General features: G+C 36.9%; 1 protein-coding gene across 2 annotated transcripts in view; it reads left to right on the forward strand.

Annotated features, from left to right (window-relative positions):
- Positions 1–23,859, forward strand: part of LOC136876372 (sodium-independent sulfate anion transporter) — a 116,546-nt gene that overhangs the window by 29,063 nt on the left and 63,624 nt on the right. For both annotated transcript variants that reach the window (XM_068228412.1, XM_067150264.2), the window contains exons 2-3: positions 19,426–19,663; positions 21,430–21,625. In XM_068228412.1, coding sequence (XP_068084513.1) covers positions 19,460–19,663; positions 21,430–21,625 — 400 coding nt within the window. In that variant the 5' untranslated portion in view covers positions 19,426–19,459. The remainder of the gene's footprint in view (positions 1–19,425; positions 19,664–21,429; positions 21,626–23,859) is intronic.

Here is a 23,859-nt window from a genome sequence, read left to right on the forward strand (position 1 = left end):
GTCTATAAAATTACAGTAACCAAAATAATAATGTAAGATCCTAGAACCAACAGGATTAGAAAAGGAAGTACAGAAAGTTTGCCTAACAAAAAGTGCATACCCACACTCAAAGATTAGATTCTATAATACGGTGATCAAACATAAAGTACTGTCCATGAGTGAAACACTGATTCTCAACAGAAAGGAGATCTGTAGAACATCCTGAGGGAAGAAAAGTTTGTGAGGAAAATTCTTAATCCAGAAAGAACTGAAGACTGATGCAGACTAAAATCCCATAAAGAACAGAGAAACTGTCCAGTCTATCAGCAGACAAAGATTAAAATTCTATGGACCTGTCAAAGACAGCAATACAAGATCACGACATCACCAGAAAATTGAAGAGCGTACCATGATTCCAACAAGTCAAAAGTAGTAGTAGTAATATTAGTATTATTTTTTCACTCATTATATTGTTTACATATTTACTGGACTCTGTTTCTTATGAACATAACTCTTCTAATAACATCAATACTTTAAAACATTAATCTTGTAAGAAACTCTTACATATATTACAGTAGTAGTAGTATTATTACCATATCAATATTTAAAAATAAATTCAACCTCTATCTTTCACATGTTAAATATATTATTACCACCTGGAGAAGAAAGCCCAGATAGATACATCTATATATATATAACTTGTCGTGACTTACTGACTGATTCATCATCGCCAAGCTAAAACTACTGGACATAAAGAAATGAAATTTTGGGGATATTTATATTAAGATGTAGGTGCTCGCTAAGAGAGGATTTTTGGATATTCCGTCCCTAAGGGGGTGAAAAGGGGGGTGAAATTTTAAAATGAGTGTATCAATATCTCAAAACTTTTAAAGTTTATAGATGTAAAAATTGGTATTTAGAATCTCCTTTAAAAATAAACGTATTTTTTTTGTTTTCGGAAAATCCCAATAGGAAGGGTGAAAAGGGATTGAATGCCTTTAATGAGGTTACTTATATTTCAGAACCTGAAGATATTACAGACCTGAAAATTGGTGTTTGGGATCTACTTTAAAAATAAGAAACAGGTATTTTTTAGTTTTTGGAAAATCCAAATATATGGGTTGAAAAGGGGTGAATTTTTAAAATGAGTGTGTCTACATCTTAAAACATTAAAAGTTTACAGATGTAAAAATTGGTATTTAGAATCTTGTTTAAAAATAGAGGAACACTTATTTTTTGTTTTCTGTAAATCCCAATAGGAGTGTAAAAGGGCGAATAATGGGTTGAATGCCTTTAGTGAGGATAGGCCTACATATATCTCAGAAACTGAAGATATTACAGAAATGAAAATTTGTATATGGGATCTCCTTTAACACGTATTTTTTTGTTTTTTGGAAAATCCAATTAATGGCGGTTAAAAAGGAGTGACAAATTGGGGTGAATTTTTTGAAAGACTATATCTACAGAATATCTGAGAAACGTAAAATGTTACAGACGTAAAAAGTGGGTATTTGGAATCCCCTGTAAATGTAAAGAAACATAGGTGATTTGTTTTTGGAAACTCCACTTACGGGGAACTAAAGAGGTGAAATTTTAAAATGAGAATTTCTACAGTATATCTAAAAAAAACTGAACATGTTACAGAAGTGAAAAATGGTATTTTTTATCTCTATTAAAAATAAACGTATATTTTTAGTTTTCGGAAGTAAGCCTACCACTTGGGTGGAGAGGGGGGGGGGGGGGGTAAAAGTGACTGAAAATGATATTGAATTATTTTAATTAGGCTACTGATATCTCAAAAATGAAGATGTTACAGACGTGAAATTTGATCTGGAATCTGCTTTAAAAGAAAAGAAACACGTATTCTCGGAAATCCAATGAAGGGGGGGGGGGGGAGGGGTGAAAGAATTAAAAATTGACTTAATTGTATGAGAATACATACATCTAATAAAAACTAGAGTTGTTACAGACGTGAAAATTGGTATTTGGATCTCCTTTAAAGACAAAGAAAAACACGTTTCGGGGGGGGGGGGGGGGGAGGGAAACCATCTTGGGGGGGCGGGAGTGAAAAGGAGTTGAATTCCTTTCATGATGACACATAAATCAAAAACTGAAGAAGTTAGAGTCGTGATAATTGGTATTTAGAAGGTCCTTTACTATTAAAGAAACAACTATTTTTTTGCCGGAAAATTCACTTAGTGGCTGGGGGGGCGGGTGTGAAAGGAAGTGAATAATTTTTATGGGAATACTTATATCTCAAAACTGAAGGTAATAGACGTGAACATTGGTGTTTGGAATCTACTTTAAACATGAAGAAACACTCCTTCTTTTAATTTTTTTAGGGGGGGGGGGTAAATAAACTTAACGGCGGTGGGGTGTAAAAGGAGGTGAGACCAATTGATTTTACTGTTCATAATGTACTTATAAGGAACCTCGGTTGCTGAGGAGGCAGCGCGCCGGCCTCTCACAGCTGGGTTCCGTGGTTCAAATCCCGGTCACTCCATCTGAAATTCGTGCTGGACAAAACGGAGGCGGGACAGGTTTTTCTCCGGGTACTCCGGTTTTCCCTGTCATCATTCATTCTAGCAACACTGTCCAACATCATTTCATTTCATTTGTCATTCATTAATCATTGCCCCATAGGAGTGCGACAGGCTTCGGCAGCCGGCACAATTCCTATTGTCGCCGCTAGATGGGGCTTTATTCATTCCATTCCTGACCCTGTCGAATGACTGGAAACAGGCTGTAGATTTTCGATATACTTATTCTGATCATAAACCGATCATTTTTAATCTTTCCTGTGTTCGTTTTCAAGAGCCATCTTTTCCTTCGGAGAACGTTCTTAGATTACAGTAGATTCTTCTGGCATATAAATAAAAATTTAAACACATTTGAAATAAACGATAGGAATGAGACTGGCCGTCCAATTGTTCACCTCTATAATAAGGTCAATAATGCACGGAAGTTTGTCATTCGTATTGCCAGAAATCCCGCACAATTCCCTACGCGCGACAATGGTGCTGGTCACATTGTCAAGAATGACAATGGCAGCAGATGTAATTTACCGCCCAGTAGCGGTCTTGCATCTTGCTGTGAGGTCCAGAACATCTATAATAATAATAATAATAATAATAATAATAATAATAATAATAATAATAATAATAATGTTCTGGACCGTCGTCAAATGTCCGGACCGCGCTGGAAACGGGTCATGGACGTGTAATGACTGTGAATGCAGTCCGGCCCCGGGTTCAGTAGCGCCAAGGCACCCAAGACAACACGCCGGATCTCCTGAAGGATTTGATCCATATTAAAAATGCTTATAGGAAAAGATGGCAAAGAAATAGGGACCCAACTGACCGGGTGGAATACGTGGACCCGGGAAGTATGAAAGCTATTGCTGGAAAGATTGAAAAAAGGGGAGGAAACTTGCCGTAATCTATTAGGAAACGAGTCAGATTGCGAATTTTGGCGGATTCTCGCAGAAAATGAGTCAGATCGCGAATTTCGACGGATTATATATAAAACAATAAGCATTCAAGCACGGGTATCTTGCTAGTAAAAAATATTAGTCAGAGAACTGTTAAGGTAAAAGGTGGGTAGTACTGCCAGAGAATGACGTTCCAAAGGGGCCAGGAACCAAGTGGACTGAAGAAAGGAAGAGAACGAACAGAGGAAAAGTGAGAGCCCTATGAATTAGAAAGGTGAATCATAAAAGCACTGTGTGATCCAACAGGATCCATTTGCACATAATCATTGTAGTAGTAGGCCTAATAAATAATTGGCCTCCACTACTGCTGCATAAACATCCTAAGTGATGCCATCTAGCCAGGCTGCCTACCAATTTCAACATTTCAACCACGCTGCTGTTTAGCAATGAAAGCAGATTCTGCTGGAGTGGATACTAGGGCTGAGTTAATTTAATTTTGTCAGGTGTCGGTGAACGTACCTCCAGATATCTTAACATGCCAACAATAAAGACATGGATGCAAAGATTTCAATTGTTGGACAGAATTATCTTTACATTGTTCTGTTTTCAGAACATTACTCTGCAGTAGTGAAACCTGGGTGGACTCAGCATATCTTATTCATAAGGTGCAAGTAACAGACATGAATGTAGCGAAAATGATTGCTGGTATAAACATTTGTGAACAGTGTTAGGGGGGTTACTCGGAATGAAGAGATTAAAGTAAACTCGGTGGATGCAGTTGTATGCATAAACTGGCTTCAGCGGTGGGGTCATGTGAGGCGAATGGAGGAGGATAGGTTCAGTCAGTACTGATCTGCTTTTAGGACAGTTGCCCAGGTGGCAGATTCCCTCTCTGTTTTCCTAGCCTTTCCTGAAATGATTTCAAAGAAATTTGATATTTATTGAACATCTCCCTTGGTAAGTTGTTCCAATCCCTAACTCCCCTTCCTATAAACGAATATTTGCCCCAATTTTTTCTCTTGAATTCCAACTTTATCTTCATATTGTGATTTTTCCTACTTTTAAAGACACCACTCAAACTTATTCGTCTACTAATGCCATTCCACGCCATCTCTTAGCTGACAGCTTGGAACATACCACTTATATTAAAAAGCTACAAATAGTTTATTAATATCCACCTGTTCAATACAGTACAATCCATATAATTAGGATACAATTATTACATATTGTTTGTGGGACATGTTTCGCTTGACATGGCAAGCATCTTCAGCCATTAAATACTCTTAAGTTAGGTCAGGGCCCTGAGTCAGATGTTATATAAAAGACTATCTCTTAAAATCTAATAGTTTATAATAATATTGTAATTAATGATCATTAGTTCTCCAAAGCTGTGGAAGTTATGCTAATTTTAAATTAAGTCATAAAACTTGAATAAGATAGTTGTTTTGTAGACTTCATATGTTACAGAGACAACAAGTTGTTTTACAATGTCAGAAATTACGTAAAGATTGATTCTATGATTAATGATCAAAGTCATAAAAAAGCCTTAATATTTACAATAGTATTTTCCAATAATTACAAATATTGTGTACACCATAAGTTATATGATGTGTGGATTAATTAAAAATTTTCAATATATTAAAATCTCATCCTAGTAATAATTAAGAACGAGAGTCATGTACAGTGTTTTGTAATGGAATAGCCGGTTGAGCAGCGAGTGTACGTGTTATTTACAGTCAAATGGCACTTGCCAAAGCATCAAATTATGAGAAATTGATCCATTTTCTCCAAAATCTATTGTGTATAGTGGACTTGTCGTAGTTCAATGTCAATCAGTCAATCAATGAATACTGATCTGCATTTAGGGCAGTCGCCCAGGTGGCAGATTCCCTATCTGTTGCTTTCCTAGCATTTTCCTAAAAACTTGTACTATATTTTGGAGTAAATAAGGGAAGTTCAACAACAAATTGGGTATAATATGAACTGCAATCTATCGTGTGTTGAAGTCCCTTAGAGTGCTAGAAAGGAGACTAGCAGCATTGGCAGCACAAGAAGGTCTAGCAGTTGTTTTGTTTCAACAAATGATTGAATGACTGAATGATTTTGTTACCCACAGCCATTTCTAACTGTATTTATTTCCAGTCTGCACCTTCTTAGTCTCTTCATTTCTCTATTATGATAAGGTGGGTCTTTACCATTCCTTACCACCTTTAATGGTACAATGGAATAATATCAATAAGTTAATTTATTGAATTTACCACCTAATCAATACAAAATGTCATACTTTAGTTGGTTTACTTTGGCATATTAACTAAAATGGTACATGTTTCGCCTTGAATTCAGGCATCATCAGCCATTATCTTAACTTAAAAATAGAAACAGGCATCTGATTTATATATACATGAAATACAATTAAAAAACCTTGGAGAGACTAAAATTACAATTAACATATAGTAAAAGAATTAAAGTTAAGTTGGTTATAAAGATATTACAATGAGTCAATAAAATTACAATTGGTGAAAGTAATGGTGATATGACATTAGAAGGTTTCTATTATAATTAAAAAGAAAGAACAAAGCAACAGATTTTCATAAACGAGTGATAGGATTGCTAAAAATTATGTTGGCCGACCAGCGGTTACAACGAAAATGACAATGATGGTCGTATTTAATAAAAATGTAGCATAAAATAATAGTGAAATACGGTCATGCGACCGTCAATACTTGTTGACTAGAGATAAATCGAAAGTCAATGGCATATGGTGATATGGTTCAGTTTAATAAAAATGAAAATACGAAGTTGAATAACGATGTTTAAATAGGGCCTTTATGGACCATCTCAATTTGTTGCAAATACTGCAATGTTCTTAAGAATGTGTGGATGATTGACAGTTGAGTTGATACAGAAGTGTTACAGTGGAATCATTAGACTAAGAGAAGGTAGTTTGTTACGTTATTAACTGAACGTTATTGTCAACTGTCTGCTTCTTACTGCGAGTGTTGTAACTATATGTTAATTGTAATTTTAGTCTCTCCAAGGTTTTTAAATTTTATTTCATGTATATATAAATCAGATGCCTGTTTCTATTTTTAAGTTAAGATAATGGCTGATGATGCCTGAATTCAAGGCAAAACATGTACCATTTTAGTTAATATGCCAAAGTAAACCAACTAAAGTATGACATTTTGTATTGATTAGGTGGTAAATTCAATAAATTAACTTATTGATATTATTCCATTCAAGTATCATCAATATGGATCAAGAATGACATGTACTTTAATGGTACAAACCTGTTTCCACATTCCTCAACAATTGCTTTAAATTAACAAGGGGAAATGATGGACTCGACCACGGAAGATAAGAGGCGTACAGTAGAGGGAATCAAGGCATCTATGACGAGACTAATTTTTAATGATTTATTGATAGGAGGCTCTTTGTTAATTCAGAGGCTTGCAGACTGAATGCTGAAAAGCTTAAGAATCTATAATGAAGGTGTATGCTTGTAGTACGTTGTACTGTGTATTGCTACTTCATATTTGGTTGGCTAACTAGTCAATGGAAATAGACTTACAAGGCTAGAGTTTTGTTTACTATTGATACATTATGCAATGTATTAGTTCATTCTGGTCAGTATATAGTAACCCTGTATCTCACCAAGGCTGAAGGTTAACCGTGAAATGTTTGTGCTGTGTGGGTTTCAGAGAAACCAGTTTGATCTTATTGAGTAGACATTGTCTACCGGCCTTTTTCACATGCAGAGCACTGATCATCATTTCTGTTCCAGTTATATTGCTGGTAGCAAAAAAGGATAACTGATGGTTGACCCTGTACATCTTGTATCTTGGTTCTCTTTGCTCGATTTGTACTTTACTGCAATGAAATGGGTCTAAAACAGAAATTTTCTTGTATCCTTGTATTCCGTTTGATTAATCTTCTCACATTGCATTACAACATTAGGGAAAATTTGTGTCTCTTGGAATTATTGGATTTGCCCATGGCGTATATCAAATAGCAACAAGCAGATAAATAATTCTTGAAGGTTTTTATTAACTCTGCATGCTCTTATCACAGAGATTTCAGGGATTCTTTCTACTTGAAAGTAATATTTAGTAAATATTGCATACTTAAATTATTCCTGTTAGGACTTTCATTTCTTCACCACTATTGGAACCCATACTATCCTTGATTTCTATGTACTATTCATGCTTTGGCTCACTCTTAGGTCTCATTCAGTCGAGGTCATGTAGCGGTGCTGCTAAGAAGTGTTGCTGCTCGTGAATACTACATATAAATTAGAGCTTTCACACATCTGCCAATTGCATCGTTCCAAAGGTCAGGACTTCACCATAACTCTGGGAATGTTCTCTTACAAGGTGCTGGACTCAGGAGTTTTAAACAGATGTTACTCCTGTCACTCACTCTAGCTTCTCATATACTGGACACTGGTTGGTGGGTTTCTTCTGGAGTATTTTTCCCAGGTTTCTCCTAATTTGATTCATTCTCTGTTCATTTGTGATGTGTTCTACCCATATAACCTTCATCAGCAACGCATGTTTTTTTTTTTAAATACACCATTCTTTAACCCATGTCTTGCTTCCATAGTATGTTACAGTTCTGTTACTGTACTGTACTAATATAAATTATCATTGCAATTATTATTGGTCATCTATGTTTGAAATGAGTCAACGTCTTTTTTTCAGACTGACTTTCATTTGCTGGGATGAGTGGCTCAGGCAGTTGAGGCGTTGGCCTTTTCTGACCCCAACTCAGATTCGATCCCGGCTCAGTCCAGTGGTATTTGAAGGTGCTCAAATATGTTAGCCTCGTGTTGGTAGATTTACTGGCATGTTAAAGAACTTTGTGGGACTAAATTCTGGCATCTCTGGAAATTGTAAAAGTAGTTAGTGGGACATAAAGCCAGTAAGATTATTAGGACATTCCTTCCACATAAAAGTAGGCCTATACCTTTTGTCTTCTTTCCTTCTGTTATTTTAATTAAATTTTATTTTCCAGGGAGCAACATCCATTTAAATTCTCAAATATTGGTACTGTAAATTACATTTTGCTGCTTATTTCCTTTTGTGAAGGGATGTTTTGAGCATCAACATGCAGTGAACCAAGAACTTTCAGCGTGTGAGGTGTGAATGGTGGTTACTTGGTCCAGATAAGCCTTTCATCATATCTACTTATACTTGTCCCATGACAGGAATCTTTCCTATTTGACCTTTCTAATTTACTTCTCGACCCCTTGGTTATTGGTGTTTGGTGATGTATAGAATCTTCATTCTTCAAAGGGTCAGAACTCCAATAACTGATTACTTTAAGTTGACATCTTTTAAATGATTCATTATTACCATAAAGTTCTTACTGAAGTGTAAATGTCAAGGTGTGCTACATATGTCTCATGTGTTTTGGCCTTGTGTGACCTTCATTGGCATTTCTCTGATCAGAGAGGGGAGATTGATCTTGAAACTCACTCTTGACCCATATTCCCACACAGGAGATAAGGCAAAGATAAAGCTGTGGCTGTCTTAAAGAGGAAGTAAAAGTTGTTTTGTTTCTATGTCATTCATAACAGCTGAGAGTTCAGAGTTTAGGTTGTCATGCAACTTTATAACATGCTAGTCTAGAGTGAGCTGTTCATGAGAAAACATGTATTTAGTGGCAGTGCTACAGCAGCTTACATAACATCACAAAGGAGCAATTAAAGAGACAGTTTAGTTTTGTTGATCCTATCAGATGCATACAGACTTTATACTTCATCATGGACCATTCTATCAGCATTATTTGATCAGGAGTGAGAAATTCCCTATGTAAGAATATAAGAGTAATTATTGTTTTTCTTCCTTCAGCTATTGTTGAGTTTGTCTTTTCAGTTGGACATAAATGTGCTTGATGCTCATGACAAAGTAACTATTGTTTGCAGGGATGCTTAGCAAGTCCAAAATTCAGAGTTTGGATTTCATTAGCTTTGGATGTTTGAGATCTTATTGAAATTGCAGATTAAGTTGTATAATTGATCATTTTTATTAGATCTCTGTACTTCTGTTGGGAAAATGGGTAAACAGAATTTCTCGAAGCTGGGTTATGCACCGGTCTATATATGTATTACTTGATAAGTGTACAGTGGAGTATCAAATAATGAAATGTCAAGTTTCTCTGTTAATATTATCTCTATTAACAAAACTAAGTTGTGCAAAATATAATTTGATTTTTTGTGCTCCATACATTTGTAGAATAAGTTTAGGAGAAACAACAGAGAGATTAATGATTCTTACATTTTTAACAGACTTTCAAAGACAGATTAGTTCTATCTAAAAGGTGTATAAGAAACATTATAGAAAATTGAATTACTAATCTGTTAAATTTTGTACATTTTTACCATACGAGTTATAATAATGGAGATAATTCAGAAATTTAGATTTTAGTGTTGATTCCGTCTACAGTGGATATCAATGACTTGAAAATATTGTAATCTTTGAAAGTCACACTGTATAAAATGTATGGTACCAATCATGACCTATGGACTTTAAACTTCTGGCTTGACTGGACCATAAAATAGTGGACTTCATGTCTTAGAAATGAACTACTTCTGCTTCTGTCTCCAGAAGACAGATAAGCAGAGAAAAAGTAAGAAATGAGGAAATTTGCCAATGGCTTGTATTGCAAAGGAGCTTGCTACTAATGTTAGAACTGAGTCATATGAAAGTAAGGAAAGGAAGTGCTTTGTCAGACAGTCCTAGGTAAGACTGTGTGGATGGCCTAGTGACACATGGGAAGAATAAGTATGGAGGGACCTGACCAAGAGAAATGTGGAACATAACAGTAAATGTGGTTAGACTGTTTATTTATAACCATACAGAGCCTAGTGGAGCAGTTTGATGATCATGATGATGGATGATGGGTGGATGTCTCTTCAGAAGTTTCATAGTAAACATACAAATAGTAATTGTATTGTCTGTACTGGTAATAATGGTTGTCTTATTCCTAATCACATCATTGCTACAGAAATATTCAAACCAAGTAGGTGGCTGTGCGGTTTGGGTCATGTAGCTATCAGCTTGCATTTGGGAGATAATGGGTTCGAACCCCACTGTTCGCAGCCCAGAATATGGTTCTCTGTGATTTCCCTTAATCACACCAGGCAAATGCTGGGGCTGTACCTTAAGGCCACGATCGCTTTCTTCCCACTCCTAGCCCTTTCCTATTCCATCATCGCGTTTAGACCTATCTCTGTCAGTACGACATAAATCAGATTATTAAAAAATTCGGTAGATCTCTTGCTTTTGCATGATATTTTCGTATGTTCTTGTGAAGTATCAATCATATCTTGTTTTCTTTAGCAGAGTAAAATGTTTGTTTTAAAAATCATTTGTCTATCACCTATTTCCAATGATTGGCTTTTTTAGTTTTAAAAATACTTTTTGTTAAAGTGGAAGATATTGTTTTAAAAATTTTAACATAGTTAATTTATAGCGTTTACGTTTTGCTGTCTGTCAGCACGGTTTCTTTGAGCAAAGAACATATCATTCTGTCATTAATTAAATGTTAAATGGCCTTTGAACCAGCCCTTTGACGCAGGTAAAAATTCCTGACCTGGCCGGGAATCAAACCCGGGGCCTTCAGGTGAGAGGCAGGTGTGCTGCCCCTAGACCATGGGGCTAACCTTCAACCTCCATGGTTGGAAATAAAAGCAATGTGGTTTGTGTCATACTTTAATTAAATAGCCTTTAACTGCAGAAATGTTCCTCAGATATGGTGTTTATTTCCTATTTACAATCTGCTTTATGTCGCACCAACACAGATTGGTCTTATGACCACAGTAGTATAGAAAAAAAGGCTAGGAGTGGGAAGGAAGAAGCCATTGCCTTAAAGTACAGCCCCAACATTTACCTGGTGTGAAAACTGGAAACCAGAGAAATACATCTTTAGAGCTGTCAACAGTTGGGATTCAAACCTGCTGTATGTACTGTTCCTTGGATAAAGAATAACAGTAACGTGCATTCTGAAAGAAAATTGACCGGGTGAGTTGTCTGTGCGGTTAGGGGCGTGCAGCTGTGAGCTTGCATCCGGGAGATAGTGGGTTTGAACCTTACTGTCGGCAGCCCTGAAGATGGTTCCCATGGTTTCCCATTTTCACACCAGGCAAATGCTGGGGCTGTACCTTAATTAAGGCCACGATCCTAGGCCTCTCCTATCCCATCATGGCCATAAGATCTGTGTTGGTGCGGCGTAAAACTAATAATAATAATAATAATAATAATAATAATAATAATAATAAAAAATTGCCTACCGTTGGAAAAGAACACTTTTATCGTGAGGTACTATTAAATTATAATCTTTTCTGCTGGAAAATAGCTCTAGGACAATACGTCATAGAAATATTATCATTACATTATTGTTGTTGTTAAGCAAAGCAAGGCAATCTCTGTTTAGGCCATGAAGACCCCTGGAAAAGTGGAAGATGAAGGCTTTCACTATAGGCCCTACATAATCTCAACACTCAATGAGGTAGAGTGGTTAGCTCTATAACCATCCACGTTTGCTCCCAAGATTTAAACTGGTACTCATTTTTGGCGTAGGCACCCCGGTCTGTTTTGATGAACCATGCACACCTCTGCCAGGCTGAGTAGCTCAGTCCGGTGGTATTTGAAAGTGCTCAAATATGTCAGCCTCTTGTTGGTAGATTTACTGGCACATTAAAGAACTCCTGTAGGACAAAATTCCGGCACTTTGGCATCTCTGAAAAAGCATAAAAATAGTTAGTGCGGCATAAAAGCAATAACATTATTTCTGCACAAGTTATGTATATTTCTTGTATCTTAACTCATTCTGTTGTTCATGTCCTATTAATAAAATTGCCATGAACCGTGTATGGTATATTATTTCGACACACTTCAGTAATTGTTGTGTGTTGTAATCAGATCATTGTGTAAATGCCCACAAAAAACTAAGCTTTATTGAGTGCTAGTGTGTGAAATTTCTATGTCCTTGGCTGGACAATAAGAGCTTGGCACTGGTGTCTTATTCAGCTATTTGCTGTGCTCACTTGAAGGCTGTTTTATCAAACTCCTTGCTGTGCCTTATAACCTACTGATTGTGCTATAGGGAAGATTATACAAAGGAAGCTTACTCATTCTACAAGTATGTATTCTACATTCTTCTTTTCTTGGTTAGAGAAAGTAGAAGTTTTAATACGTCATGAATTTGTACATGCAGTTTAGTGCAGGTTGTATGTGGAGTGAGACGTTTTTTGTTCACTGTACATCAAGAACAATGTTCTATATTTGTTTGCAGATATACAAGCAAACAGTATTGCACTTCTGGAAATTTGCAAATCTGCAATTAGAATATGAATGCTAGTTTGCGAGCAGTTAAATATATAGAATTTTCATGTTTCGAGAACTCCGTGGATAATTTCTTAAGATCTAAGGTAGAACCTCGATATATCGAATGACCTCGGGTGCTAAATTTTATTTAGAGTTATCGAAATTTGGAGATATAGAGAATATAATTTTTGAGCGTATATAGCACATAATTGAATCATATGTATCTCTGGGCTTGTATAGTGAATACAGTATTTTTTACAGTATTTAAAATATACTAACAAACTCTTATTTTATGGCATCGCTTTAATTATGACCCTTATTAAACTAACTTTTTAGAGGATAGAATACAGTACATACAATAGTGAAATAAGTAACATACCTCCGTTAACACCTTTGGAAAAAATCTGTCAGTCTCTTCTGTTTTCTGTTAACCTTTTTTTCTTCCACATGGTTTTCAACAACGTTTATTGCTATGAGCAACAATGCCATTTATATTCAACTGACATTGTCCCATTTATATTGGTGTTATAAATTTACTCATTCGGGACAAATATTTCAGGTTCCCTACGGGAATCAACATCTATATCATCTGATGGCCAGGCAGGCATCAATTTCTGGTAATGAGACAGTCTCTCATAGTGTATTGGCACTGTTGGTGGCTCCAAGTAGCCTACGCAGTGGCCTCCACAGTATGCACTAGCCATGCATCTTGGCGGGTGTGCTATTTACCAATTGATGAGCCCAAATTAGCACTCTGGGGTGAAACTCTGGGAACCAGGAATGAGTTAGCTGGAAAATTTATAATGTCCAATAACGGACCATTTATATTGGTATTATATGGTCTGACACCGTGGTTAGCTGGTTCAAGTCCCGTTGGTCGAAAAAAAATTACCATCACAGTGTTGGCTAGCAGGGTAGGAGAGGTGGTTGTATACAATTTCTAATCACTAGATTGCATACCAAAAGTCTGGATTAAATTCCAAGCCTCTCTGCAGTGTTCATATGCAGTTAGGACATGTGACACTGTTGATGGTAATTCGTCCATCGGACGGAGACATTAAGCCTTGTGCAGATTCCTTGGAGTAGGCCACGTGCTGGCACCGGGTTTCACTCTGTCATTTCCTAATATCGTGCATCAAGTCATTAATTTCATCTCATTAACTCCTCTGATGAATTTGACGTCAAGAGTTATCAGTCTTAAAATCTTGCTGCAAAGACTTGTCTCGCTTCATACCCGGTCCCGTAAAGAAATAGGATAAGGGTTGGAGACACACAAGCTTGAGGAGAAGTCCTCTCTGTTTTAATTACTGTGCTGATGAGGTGGCAGTAATTCATGGGGATCACTATAAGTACTTAGGTGTTAATATAGAGGAAGATCTTCATCAGGGTAATCACATGAACAGGATTGTAAATAAAGGTTACAGATCTCTTCGTATGGTTATGAGGGTATTTAGGGGTTGTAGTAAGGATGTAAAAGAGAGGGCATATAAGTCACTTCTGAGACTCCAATTGGAGTATGGGTCTAGTGTATGGGACCCTCATCCGAATTCCTTGATATGAGTACTGGAAACGATTTAAAAGAATGCAGCAGGATTTGTTCTGGGTTATTTCAAAAAAAAAGGGCAGTGTTAAAAAAATGTTGCAAACTTTGGGCTGGGGGGAATACTTCGAAGTATGGAGACGAACAGCTTGATTAAGAATGTTTCTGGCTGTCATTGGAGAGATGACATTAGAAGACGAAAAAGTTTGAGAAGAGTTTTAAAATTAGGGAAGATCATAAAATGAAGTTTGAATTCAAGAGGACAAGTTGGGGAAAAATACTCATTTATAGAGAGAAATTTGGGTTTGGAATAATTTATTAAGGGAGATATTTGACAAATTTCAACTTCTTTGAAATCATTTAAGAACGGTCTAGGTGAACAACTGATAGGGAATCTGTCCTGTGGATGACAGCCCTAAATGCAGATCAGTGTTGATTGGATTGATTGATTCAGAGAAATGCTTTTTAGCATATTGGTCAAGGTGTTTGTTGCGTAAAGTGCAGTGCACAAGTTTGAGTCGTCATGTTGTTTGTTGGTAAATTTAGACAACTCGACCTATTTACAGAATGTTGCTACTGTTGTTTCCTATCATAATACAAAGTAAATCTAAATTAGAAGATAGTCAAAGTACCTGTGAATGAATTTTGTATTTATGAAGTTGTATCACTTACCATTGCAAGAAAACGAAACTCCTGTTAGTTGGCAAGAAGGTACCTTGGCACTCACACCATAACATCTATTATCAAAGGATGAGGTGAATAGCATAGGATTACTTCAGCTTCATAAGTGACTGTCCTTGCAGTGTTCCTTGTCATCTGGTGTGTGACAAGTTTTTCTTCCCAAACAGGCATGACATAGATTACTTTACATGGTCATCTCTATATTTTTCTTTGAGGAATATCTGAACTCGTTTCTTGTATTCTGTGAGTGGTGACCTTTATTTCCTGAGGTAAACACACTGAAGGAGAACTGCTTCTATGAATGTTTATTTTTCATTGCTATCTAATGAAACAAGTTTGAGCAACATAGTACTGGCAAGAGCTTGTTTTGAGATTGTTTCTCTTCTCTTAAAATTGCTTAGTGCTTTGGTTGATAACTTCGTTGTTCCTCAAGATAAGATACTGTTCATTGTTCTGTCGGTGAATGTTCATTGGAGGATCTGGAATGAAAAAACACTGAAACGTATTCTTTAAGGTAGGAGAAGAAATATAGTCTAGCATTATTCAGATTAAAATTTCTTATAATCCAGATGGTTTACACTAGTTTGCAGATTTCATTTAAGCATTCTTATTTGAAATCCTAATTTTTGTAAGTGCCATTTTAAAAATTCAGTATCAGTGGTGAACTGATTACCAATAGAAGTCAGTAGGTATGTTGACCATAGTATTGGCTCCATTGCAGTAGTGCTGAAGGCAACAGAGCAGAATGTGATTTGATTAAGTTATAATTCACTGCAGTACTTGAGCAGGAGCAGGGTTCCGTTGTGATTCTGGATCATTATTTTACCTCTGTGTTAACATATGACGTAGTTGACATAAGCTGTTTTACCTAATAGCTGGGGTCGATGACTTCAATGTTTTACCCCTTAAGACTACAAAAGCAGCAATAATAATAATAATAATAATAATAATAATAATAATAATAATGTTAACTAAGCATCTAATTTAACCCATCAGTGCATCTGTCACATAAAGTTTTAAGAGTGCACGGGTTGAGTCTCAGATCCTAGTTGATTCATAATTGCTTCTGGGAATTAGAATCATTAGTTCTGAGAATTAAGTTGAAGCCTGCAATTTTCAATAATGTATAGACCATTGTCCAGTGCTTGCTGTTTCAGGCCATCACTTCCTTTAGTTAGATAATGTAGGCTTATTCTGTTTCCCTATACTACTGTCAATTTCCTCATTGTGCATGGGTGAAAATAGAACATTTTTTCCCTCTTTAGTACGTAAGAGACTAAAGTCATATCCTTCTGAATGTCATGAACATAAGGTTGTTCATCCACTGGAAGCGACTAGGCGCGACTATGTGATCATTTGACTTTGATTTATGCGATTATATGCGACTGGGGTCATCCACTGCAGGCGACTTTGCGCGACTATCAGTTGGCGTCTGTACTCCATACAGGTCTATATGAGTTTGTGTGATAGGCATTGTTGTGTTATTAAAATTCTTAAAGGTGAACAACAAGCTGTGGCATTATTACATCAACAGTCACAATCGGAAAACCAGTGGGGCACCCACCAGATTTGCTTCACCTGGTGAAAACAGAAGTGTTACTACTGCTTAAGGCATCAGAGACAACTTTGTAGCATACTTCTGTGAACACGAACCAAATAATTGGTACTGTTTCCACTTAAATGTGTTTTTTTTTTCATTTCCTTTTCATGTTTTGTTATAACAGGAACTGCACAAGTTACTGTATTGAAATAATAATAATAACAACAATAATAAAGTTATTTGTATTATGTCCTGCTAACTACCTTTTGATGGTTTTTGGAGACACCGAGGTATGGGAATTTTGTCCTACATGAATTCTTTTACGTACCAATAAATCTACTGACATGAGGCTGACATATTTGAACACCTTCAAATAGCATAGGACCGAGCTAGAATCAAACTTGTCACATTGGGCACAGAAGGCCAGCAATCTACCGTTTGGGCTACTCAGCCCGTCATATTGTATAACTAAATAAATACATAAATAAATAAATAAATAATTTAATAAGAGTACTTATCATTATCAACACCCACTTCCTCTGCAACTTTCGACCATACTTTGTGTCGTACATCTCGAGAATGATAGTTTTTTTTCATATTTCACAGGGGTGTTCTTTCACAAACCACATTTATCAACTTTTCAGTATCTACATCCACGACAAATGTTGATTGATACTGTAGTAATAATAAAAATAATGTTGCATATGACGATGACAGACAACCAGATACTTGAAGGAACCGTGGAGTACAGGCGACTACAAGCGGCAAATCCTATTCGAGGGGGATCTGTCGCCTGTTGTCAGCTATAGTCGTGTGAAGTCGACTGCTCGAGGTCGCTTGCAGTGGACGCGGCTCCATTACAATCTTCGCTTTGGAATCATTCGTGGTAGTGTGTACGTAGTCGCCTCATCCTCTAATAGCGCTAGTTGCTTCCAGTGGACAAGCAGCCTAATGCTAGAAGGTTCTCAGTTTTTATCCATAAAAAAGCTGTGTGAAAACTTCCATCTTAACTGTACCAACTGCGGTAATGCCAATAACAAGAAAACAGAAAAGACAAATTCTTGGGTTTCACAGACCCAACTCGTGCACTGAGTGATCCTCATGCTGGTTACATATAGGTCTGAAAAATATGCTAATCACGACTTCAGCTTTACAAGTGTGCTTTTATTATTTAAGGCATTCAAAAATGATTGATACTCCCTTCATAACTCTGGAAAAGTAGTAGTTTGAAATGTGTGCTCAGTGTATGTTGGAAGATTTACTATAGTGCCACCTGTGGCCATTGGATGATGTTACCGCTGTCCATAGGTTGAACAGTGCAGTGTCATTTGTGCCGATGTGTGGAAGCTTTCCAGGACAGCGCTTGGGCAATATCGGGGCAGAAAATCATGGGAAATGGTGGACTGTATGGTTTCTCTGGAGGGAACGAGTGGCTGCTTCACACATTTATAAAAGTGCATAGACCTCTTATATAGTCTTCATTTATTTTGTTTCAATGAATTGTTACTGTGAAAAGAAAAAAAAGTAGTGTCAGTTATTTCTGAACGCCCCAAAAATTACATTATTGTGTTAGAATTTTTCATACTTTCTTGGACGGCTTGATTCTTGTTTTGTTGGATTACACGTATCAAAATTTATGGTATCAGTTGCCAGGCTGAATGGCTCAGATGATTGAAATGCTGGCCTTATGAACCCAAGCTGGCAGTTCAATCTTGGCTCAGTGCTGTGGTATTTGAAGGGGCTCAAATAATTCAGCCTTGTGTCGATAGATTTACTGACATGTAAGTGATAGGCAGAAAATTCTTGTATCTTTATAAACCATTGGAGTAGTTTGTGGGATATAAAACCAATGACAATATCTATTATTATGGCACCGGAATAATTTTTGTTTTGTAGATTAAGAGTTAAATTGTATTAACTTTTTGAATGTAGTTTAATTTGGGAAGCAGAAAAGTTTGCCAAGGAGGTGTGTGCTCATTAAGTGGTGTTGGATTGTATGCTTATGTATCCTCACTAAGTAAGGCAGCATTTTCAGAGAGAATGATTTTATTTTCCTAATCTGATCTGGAGAAACATCGGTGAACATTAGTGCTATTTTCTCACAAAACCAAACGAAACCCCATGGTGCAATAGCCCCTAAGGCCCATGGCCTACCAAGCGACTACTGCTCAGCCCGAAGGCCTACAGATTACGAGGTGTTGTGTGGCCAGCATGACTGATCCTCTCGGCCGTTAATTTGGCTTTCTAGACTGGGGCCGCTTTCTCACCATCAGATAGCTCCTCAGTTGTAATCGCGTAGGCTGAGTGTACCTCACAGAGGTTGGTAATCATCATGGAGTGTTGGTTTTTTTTTTTTTTAATGTGATCCACTGTTGGAGGTTCTATGTCAAGGATAATGTTCTCCGTCCAAATCCACATTTCCCTGCCATGATCACTTGTATCAGGCTTTATTTGTTATTTCTGAAGACGTGGCTGAAACTGACTGCATTCCTTCATTTAGAGTGTGCTAAGATTTCATATGATTTCCCAGCCACCTCCTCATTGATAACTTTTTCAATGAACCACCCACCGTGTAGCCCTGATCTATTGCCATGCAACTTCCTGTCTCTGGTCTTTTGGAACAGGCATTGAAATGTTAGTGCTTCTACTTGAACAATGAAGTCTTGGACATTGTTCTCAACTGATTCATATTTCAGCCAAAGGAATTCTACGAGTAGGGTGTTCACTGCTCATTGAAACAGTGGGATAAATGCTTGTGTAATGTTGGAGATTACTTTCCAAATAAAACTTGTTGATTTCATTCTGTCGCCCCTGTTCTATTTTCATTTGATCTGCCCTTATATCGCCCTTATATCTAACAATAAATCTATATACATGTCAAAAAATAATACCTTGTTTTATAACAAGTTTCTTTTTCTTTACCTAGTTCTGAACACGGCAGCTGATATATCTCCATCGAAATGGCTTCTCCAAAGAAATTGAAGGATAAGAGGCGGATAGACGTGGTGAAGCGGGAAGTGAAGAAACGAATTCCCATTCTAACATGGCTTCCCCAGTACAACTCGGAGAAGTTAATTTCAGATATAATAGCTGGAATTACTGTGGGACTGACGGTAATGCCTCAGAGTTTGGCGTATGCTACACTTGCTGGACTTGAACCACAGGTATGTTATATTGCTTGACTAGCAGATTTATCCATCAGTGATGGTTTAGATTTTGTACAATTGCAGTGTAATGCTACCTAGCAGAGATGAGTGGGAAGAGACAGAACACACGTCTACAGATAAGTCATTTGGTTCATTGTGTGTGTGTTTCTTTTTCTTCCTCTTTTTTGTTTCATTTTGTGTGAAAAGTTTTGTGTTTTACAGAAATATCTGTAGATATATACATGGCTAAATATTGATAATTAGTACTCTGAACAGGGACATAAGAAGGGTAACAAGCCAGAGGTGACTAACCCACTGTATCTCAATCAGTCACCACTGCATTTTATATTGTTTCACATGTGGCAGATTTATCTAGACTTTTTTTAAGATGATTTCAAAGAACTTGGGAATTTATTGAATTTATCCCTTAGTAAATTATTCCAATCACTAATTCCTCTTCCTTTAAACAAATATTTGCCCCAATTTGCGCTCTTGAACTCTGACTTCATCTTCGTATTATGATCTTTCCTACAGTTTTAGAAATTATGGTCAACCTTTTGCCCACTATGTCATTTAGCGCCATCTCTCCGCTGACGGCTTGGAACATACCGCTTATATCTATTAACTTGACCATGATGGCCACAAATATTCTGTATCGACTTAATTATTACAGTTGTTTGTGTCCAGGTTCTGCCTTGTCGATACAATTCAGAATGTACTATTAAACTATCATTTACTTATAAACACAAAGTACATCTTTTGAGAAAACCAAATTCTCTTCTTCAGGTTGTTGGTAAAATCACATGTATCAAGGACCTTATTTATAAGGAATTATGTGCCGACAGATTGCGGACAAGATAACATTACAACAATATTAGTAATTCAAACATGAAAGTCTTTCATGATATATCCGAATTCTATGAAATGTCTGCATTTCAAAGTCCTTGTTTAAAATGAACTATATACCAACAGATTGTGGACAAGATAATAAAACAATATTAAAAATTCAAACATGAAAATCTTTCATGTTATGTCCCAAATCTATGAAATGTCTGCATGTGATGTATTAAAATACAGCTGGTTGACTGTTGATCCGTTGTATTAAATGTGGGATTATTAATGGTCTTTCATAGTCCCGCAGTTTGGTGTTGTGACTGTCTGCTTATCATTACAATATCTTAACGGAAAGTAGATCTGTTAACATGTAGATCAAGCCTGCCAGGTCGCAATGGATTTTTTCATTTGTCTGCAAGAAAAAATAAAGAAAAGAACTAAAATGTAATGGTACTAAAGGCAAACATGATGGGCTGAGAAATAAGGGTAAACAGATGAACATTCTCAAGAAATTAGAAATTTATAAATTACAGAAACTTTACAATCAAAATAATTTAAACGAACTCATGGCAGATGATAATCAGTTATTTAAACTTGCAATCCAATATCCGAGAAAGACAAAGAGAAAGAAAGAGAAAGAGCAACAATAACAACTCCCCTTCTATGATTCAGACTCCTCCCACTCCACCCTCTCCTCCTCCAGTCGTTCAACTCACCAGCTATTCAGTCTGCTGTTTGAGCTCATAGTGCCCACACACCCGCAAGACCTATGCATCTGATGTAAGTTACTTTCTGTTTCAACGTTGGATTCCCAGCCCGTCATGTTTGCTTTTGGTACCATTACATTTTAGTTCTTTTCTTTCATTTGTCTATGCGAAAATGTTTCAGATTTTGAAACTGTCTTTGTATTCTGAACCCAGCATGTTTCAAATTTATTTTGTCTTTTACAGTATGGTTTGTATTCAGCCTTCATGGGATGCTTCGTGTATGTAATTTTTGGAAGTTGTAAAGATATTACCATTGGCCCTACAGCACTTATGGCTCTCATGACATATCAACAAACCGTTGACCGGAATGCAGATTTTGCTGTGCTGTTATGCTTTCTTAGTGGAATTGTTCAGTTGATTATGGGAGTTCTGCATCTCGGTAAGTCATAATATCCTACACTGAAGTCTACTTTATATCCCTGTTTTAATCCGCGAGTATGTTTACTCCTGGAGGGGCTTATTACGAGTGAGACAAAGTTTGGTGACCACGGAAACAACTCTTTCAGTGCTGCTCTATTCCTCACTTGCTTCTCTTCAACACATGTTATTTAGGTCTGGAGCCTCCTGTAGTGTTCCCTTTTTGCAGCAGATACCCTCATTCCTTGAGGTTTAGAAAGGTTGGAACTCTTTCTCTACTATTAATGTTAAAATAGGCTGATCATCCTGTTTTTTAGCCCTTTAAAACAATACCCACCATCACTAACTAGGAATTTTAGAGCAAACTTATATCAATGCTACTACATTATTGAACCACCAAGTTTTCCATATTTAACTGCTTGTTGCTTTCAAATCACTTGATGATTTGAGAAAGTTAACACACACACAAAAATGTTATTTATCTTATGGCATTAGTACAAATAGTTAATGTGTGCAAAACATTTACATTGTCACATGGCGGAGTTGGCTTGTAGCGTCAAATCTAATACGCTGTTCCACTCTAAGGCTGCAGCTGTCACCAAGAGAAAAGTGGACAGAAATGACCTTGTCTTGCATTTGGACACAATGTGCTTCAATAACTTGTATGGGACACAACAGTCACTCTGAATAAATGGATTGTAGCACCACCTACAAAGATATTCAGCACAGCTTCTATGATTGGCAGAGTCATGTTGAGAATAGTCCATGTTTTCCTTGGCAGATCAAAATCAGGTGATGAGCTGGTTCTGTTTAAATAGGATGAAAGCTGGTCCTTGAATATGATCGTCCTCTATTAAAGGACATTGTCAGGAGTTTCCATGGTAAAAATATCTACACTTGTCTGGATGGTACCATTGAAGGCATTTACAATGCCTCCAACTTTAAAAAATACGTCAAGAAGGAAGAATGAAAAGAAAATCCTATTCAAAATTTGTTTTCCAAGGAGAGAGGAACTTGTACCAAGAACCGCCAGCGGTCTGGAACATAATTTAATTCAGTGCGAGGTACTGCGAAGTAAACAAAGCCACAGCTGGAACTTGTGTTGAGAGAGCGAGTAACTACGTCACGAGTTCCACGCAAGGAACTGACCTTGCTGTGACGCGCTGGTGTTCAAGCCCCATCATTTTCTCTACTTGTTATTTGCATTAACATGGCTCCTTGTTAAACTCTGGGCATAACTAATTGCAGGATGTCTGGACGTGAGGTAGTTCCTGTTCCTATAAAGAATGTAATAAGAATTGTAATTACTGGCATATTTCTTTGATGAGCTAAACCATAAAGTTCTTCTTGTTATGAGGTGAAATTCGGAGAGAACTTCTATGTTGCAGTTCAGACCAGTCGCATTCAATGGAAAATTGAATATAACCCCACTGTAACTGATTCAGCTGATGTGAAAATCTCATGGTATCCAGCAGAGTAGGTTGTGTTCACGACTGAATTAACTTTCAAGCTTACCTGCCATCTGTATAAGTTTTAGTAATCAGCAGTAGGACATGTAATTTGCCTGAAGTTACAGGAATATGAAAATGCAATGTTGCAACCTACTCAGTGCATGAAGCGGGAGGGAACCGGCTGGACTCGTGAACTGTGGTGTTGAATCCCAGGCTGAAAAAGAGAGATAGCAATCCCAACGGGATTGATTATTGTGGTGAAAGGCAGATAAACCCGTTTTTAGATTGCGATGAGATCTTGCAACTAGGCTAAGGGTGATGAGGGCTGAGATGGGCGTGTTTGATTCCCGAGGAGAAGCACATGTTTTGAAAATTGGCAGAAGTAAAAACAGAAGAGTTTTCAGATATTAACATCCTAGTTGGGCCAAAGATGCCAAAAACATGTTTAGATAACAAATTAACGGTGATATTAGAGTTAATCTTGCGAACAGGAAACAGCCAAATGAATTTGGTGAACCCATCAAGGACAGATAATATGCCTATGTTGCCATTTTGAGATTTAGTTAGGGGTCCAAAGAAATTGATGAATAACTTCTCTCCAGAAGAATTGACAACGTTGACAGAATGAAGGCCGATCTGTCTATTTTGGGTGGGCTTGCATGTTTGACAGAAGTCACAAGTTTTGATGTATTCGAAGACTTCTTTCTTTAAATTTGGCCAGTAATAGACTCCAGTGATTTTGTGGAAGGTTTTTAATTGTCCAAGGTTAGCACCGAAATTAGAGTCATGAAAATAATTTAGAATC

Source organism: Anabrus simplex, chromosome 6, assembly GCF_040414725.1.
Source record: "Anabrus simplex isolate iqAnaSimp1 chromosome 6, ASM4041472v1, whole genome shotgun sequence".
NCBI classification, from domain to species: Eukaryota; Metazoa; Arthropoda; class Insecta; order Orthoptera; family Tettigoniidae; genus Anabrus; species Anabrus simplex.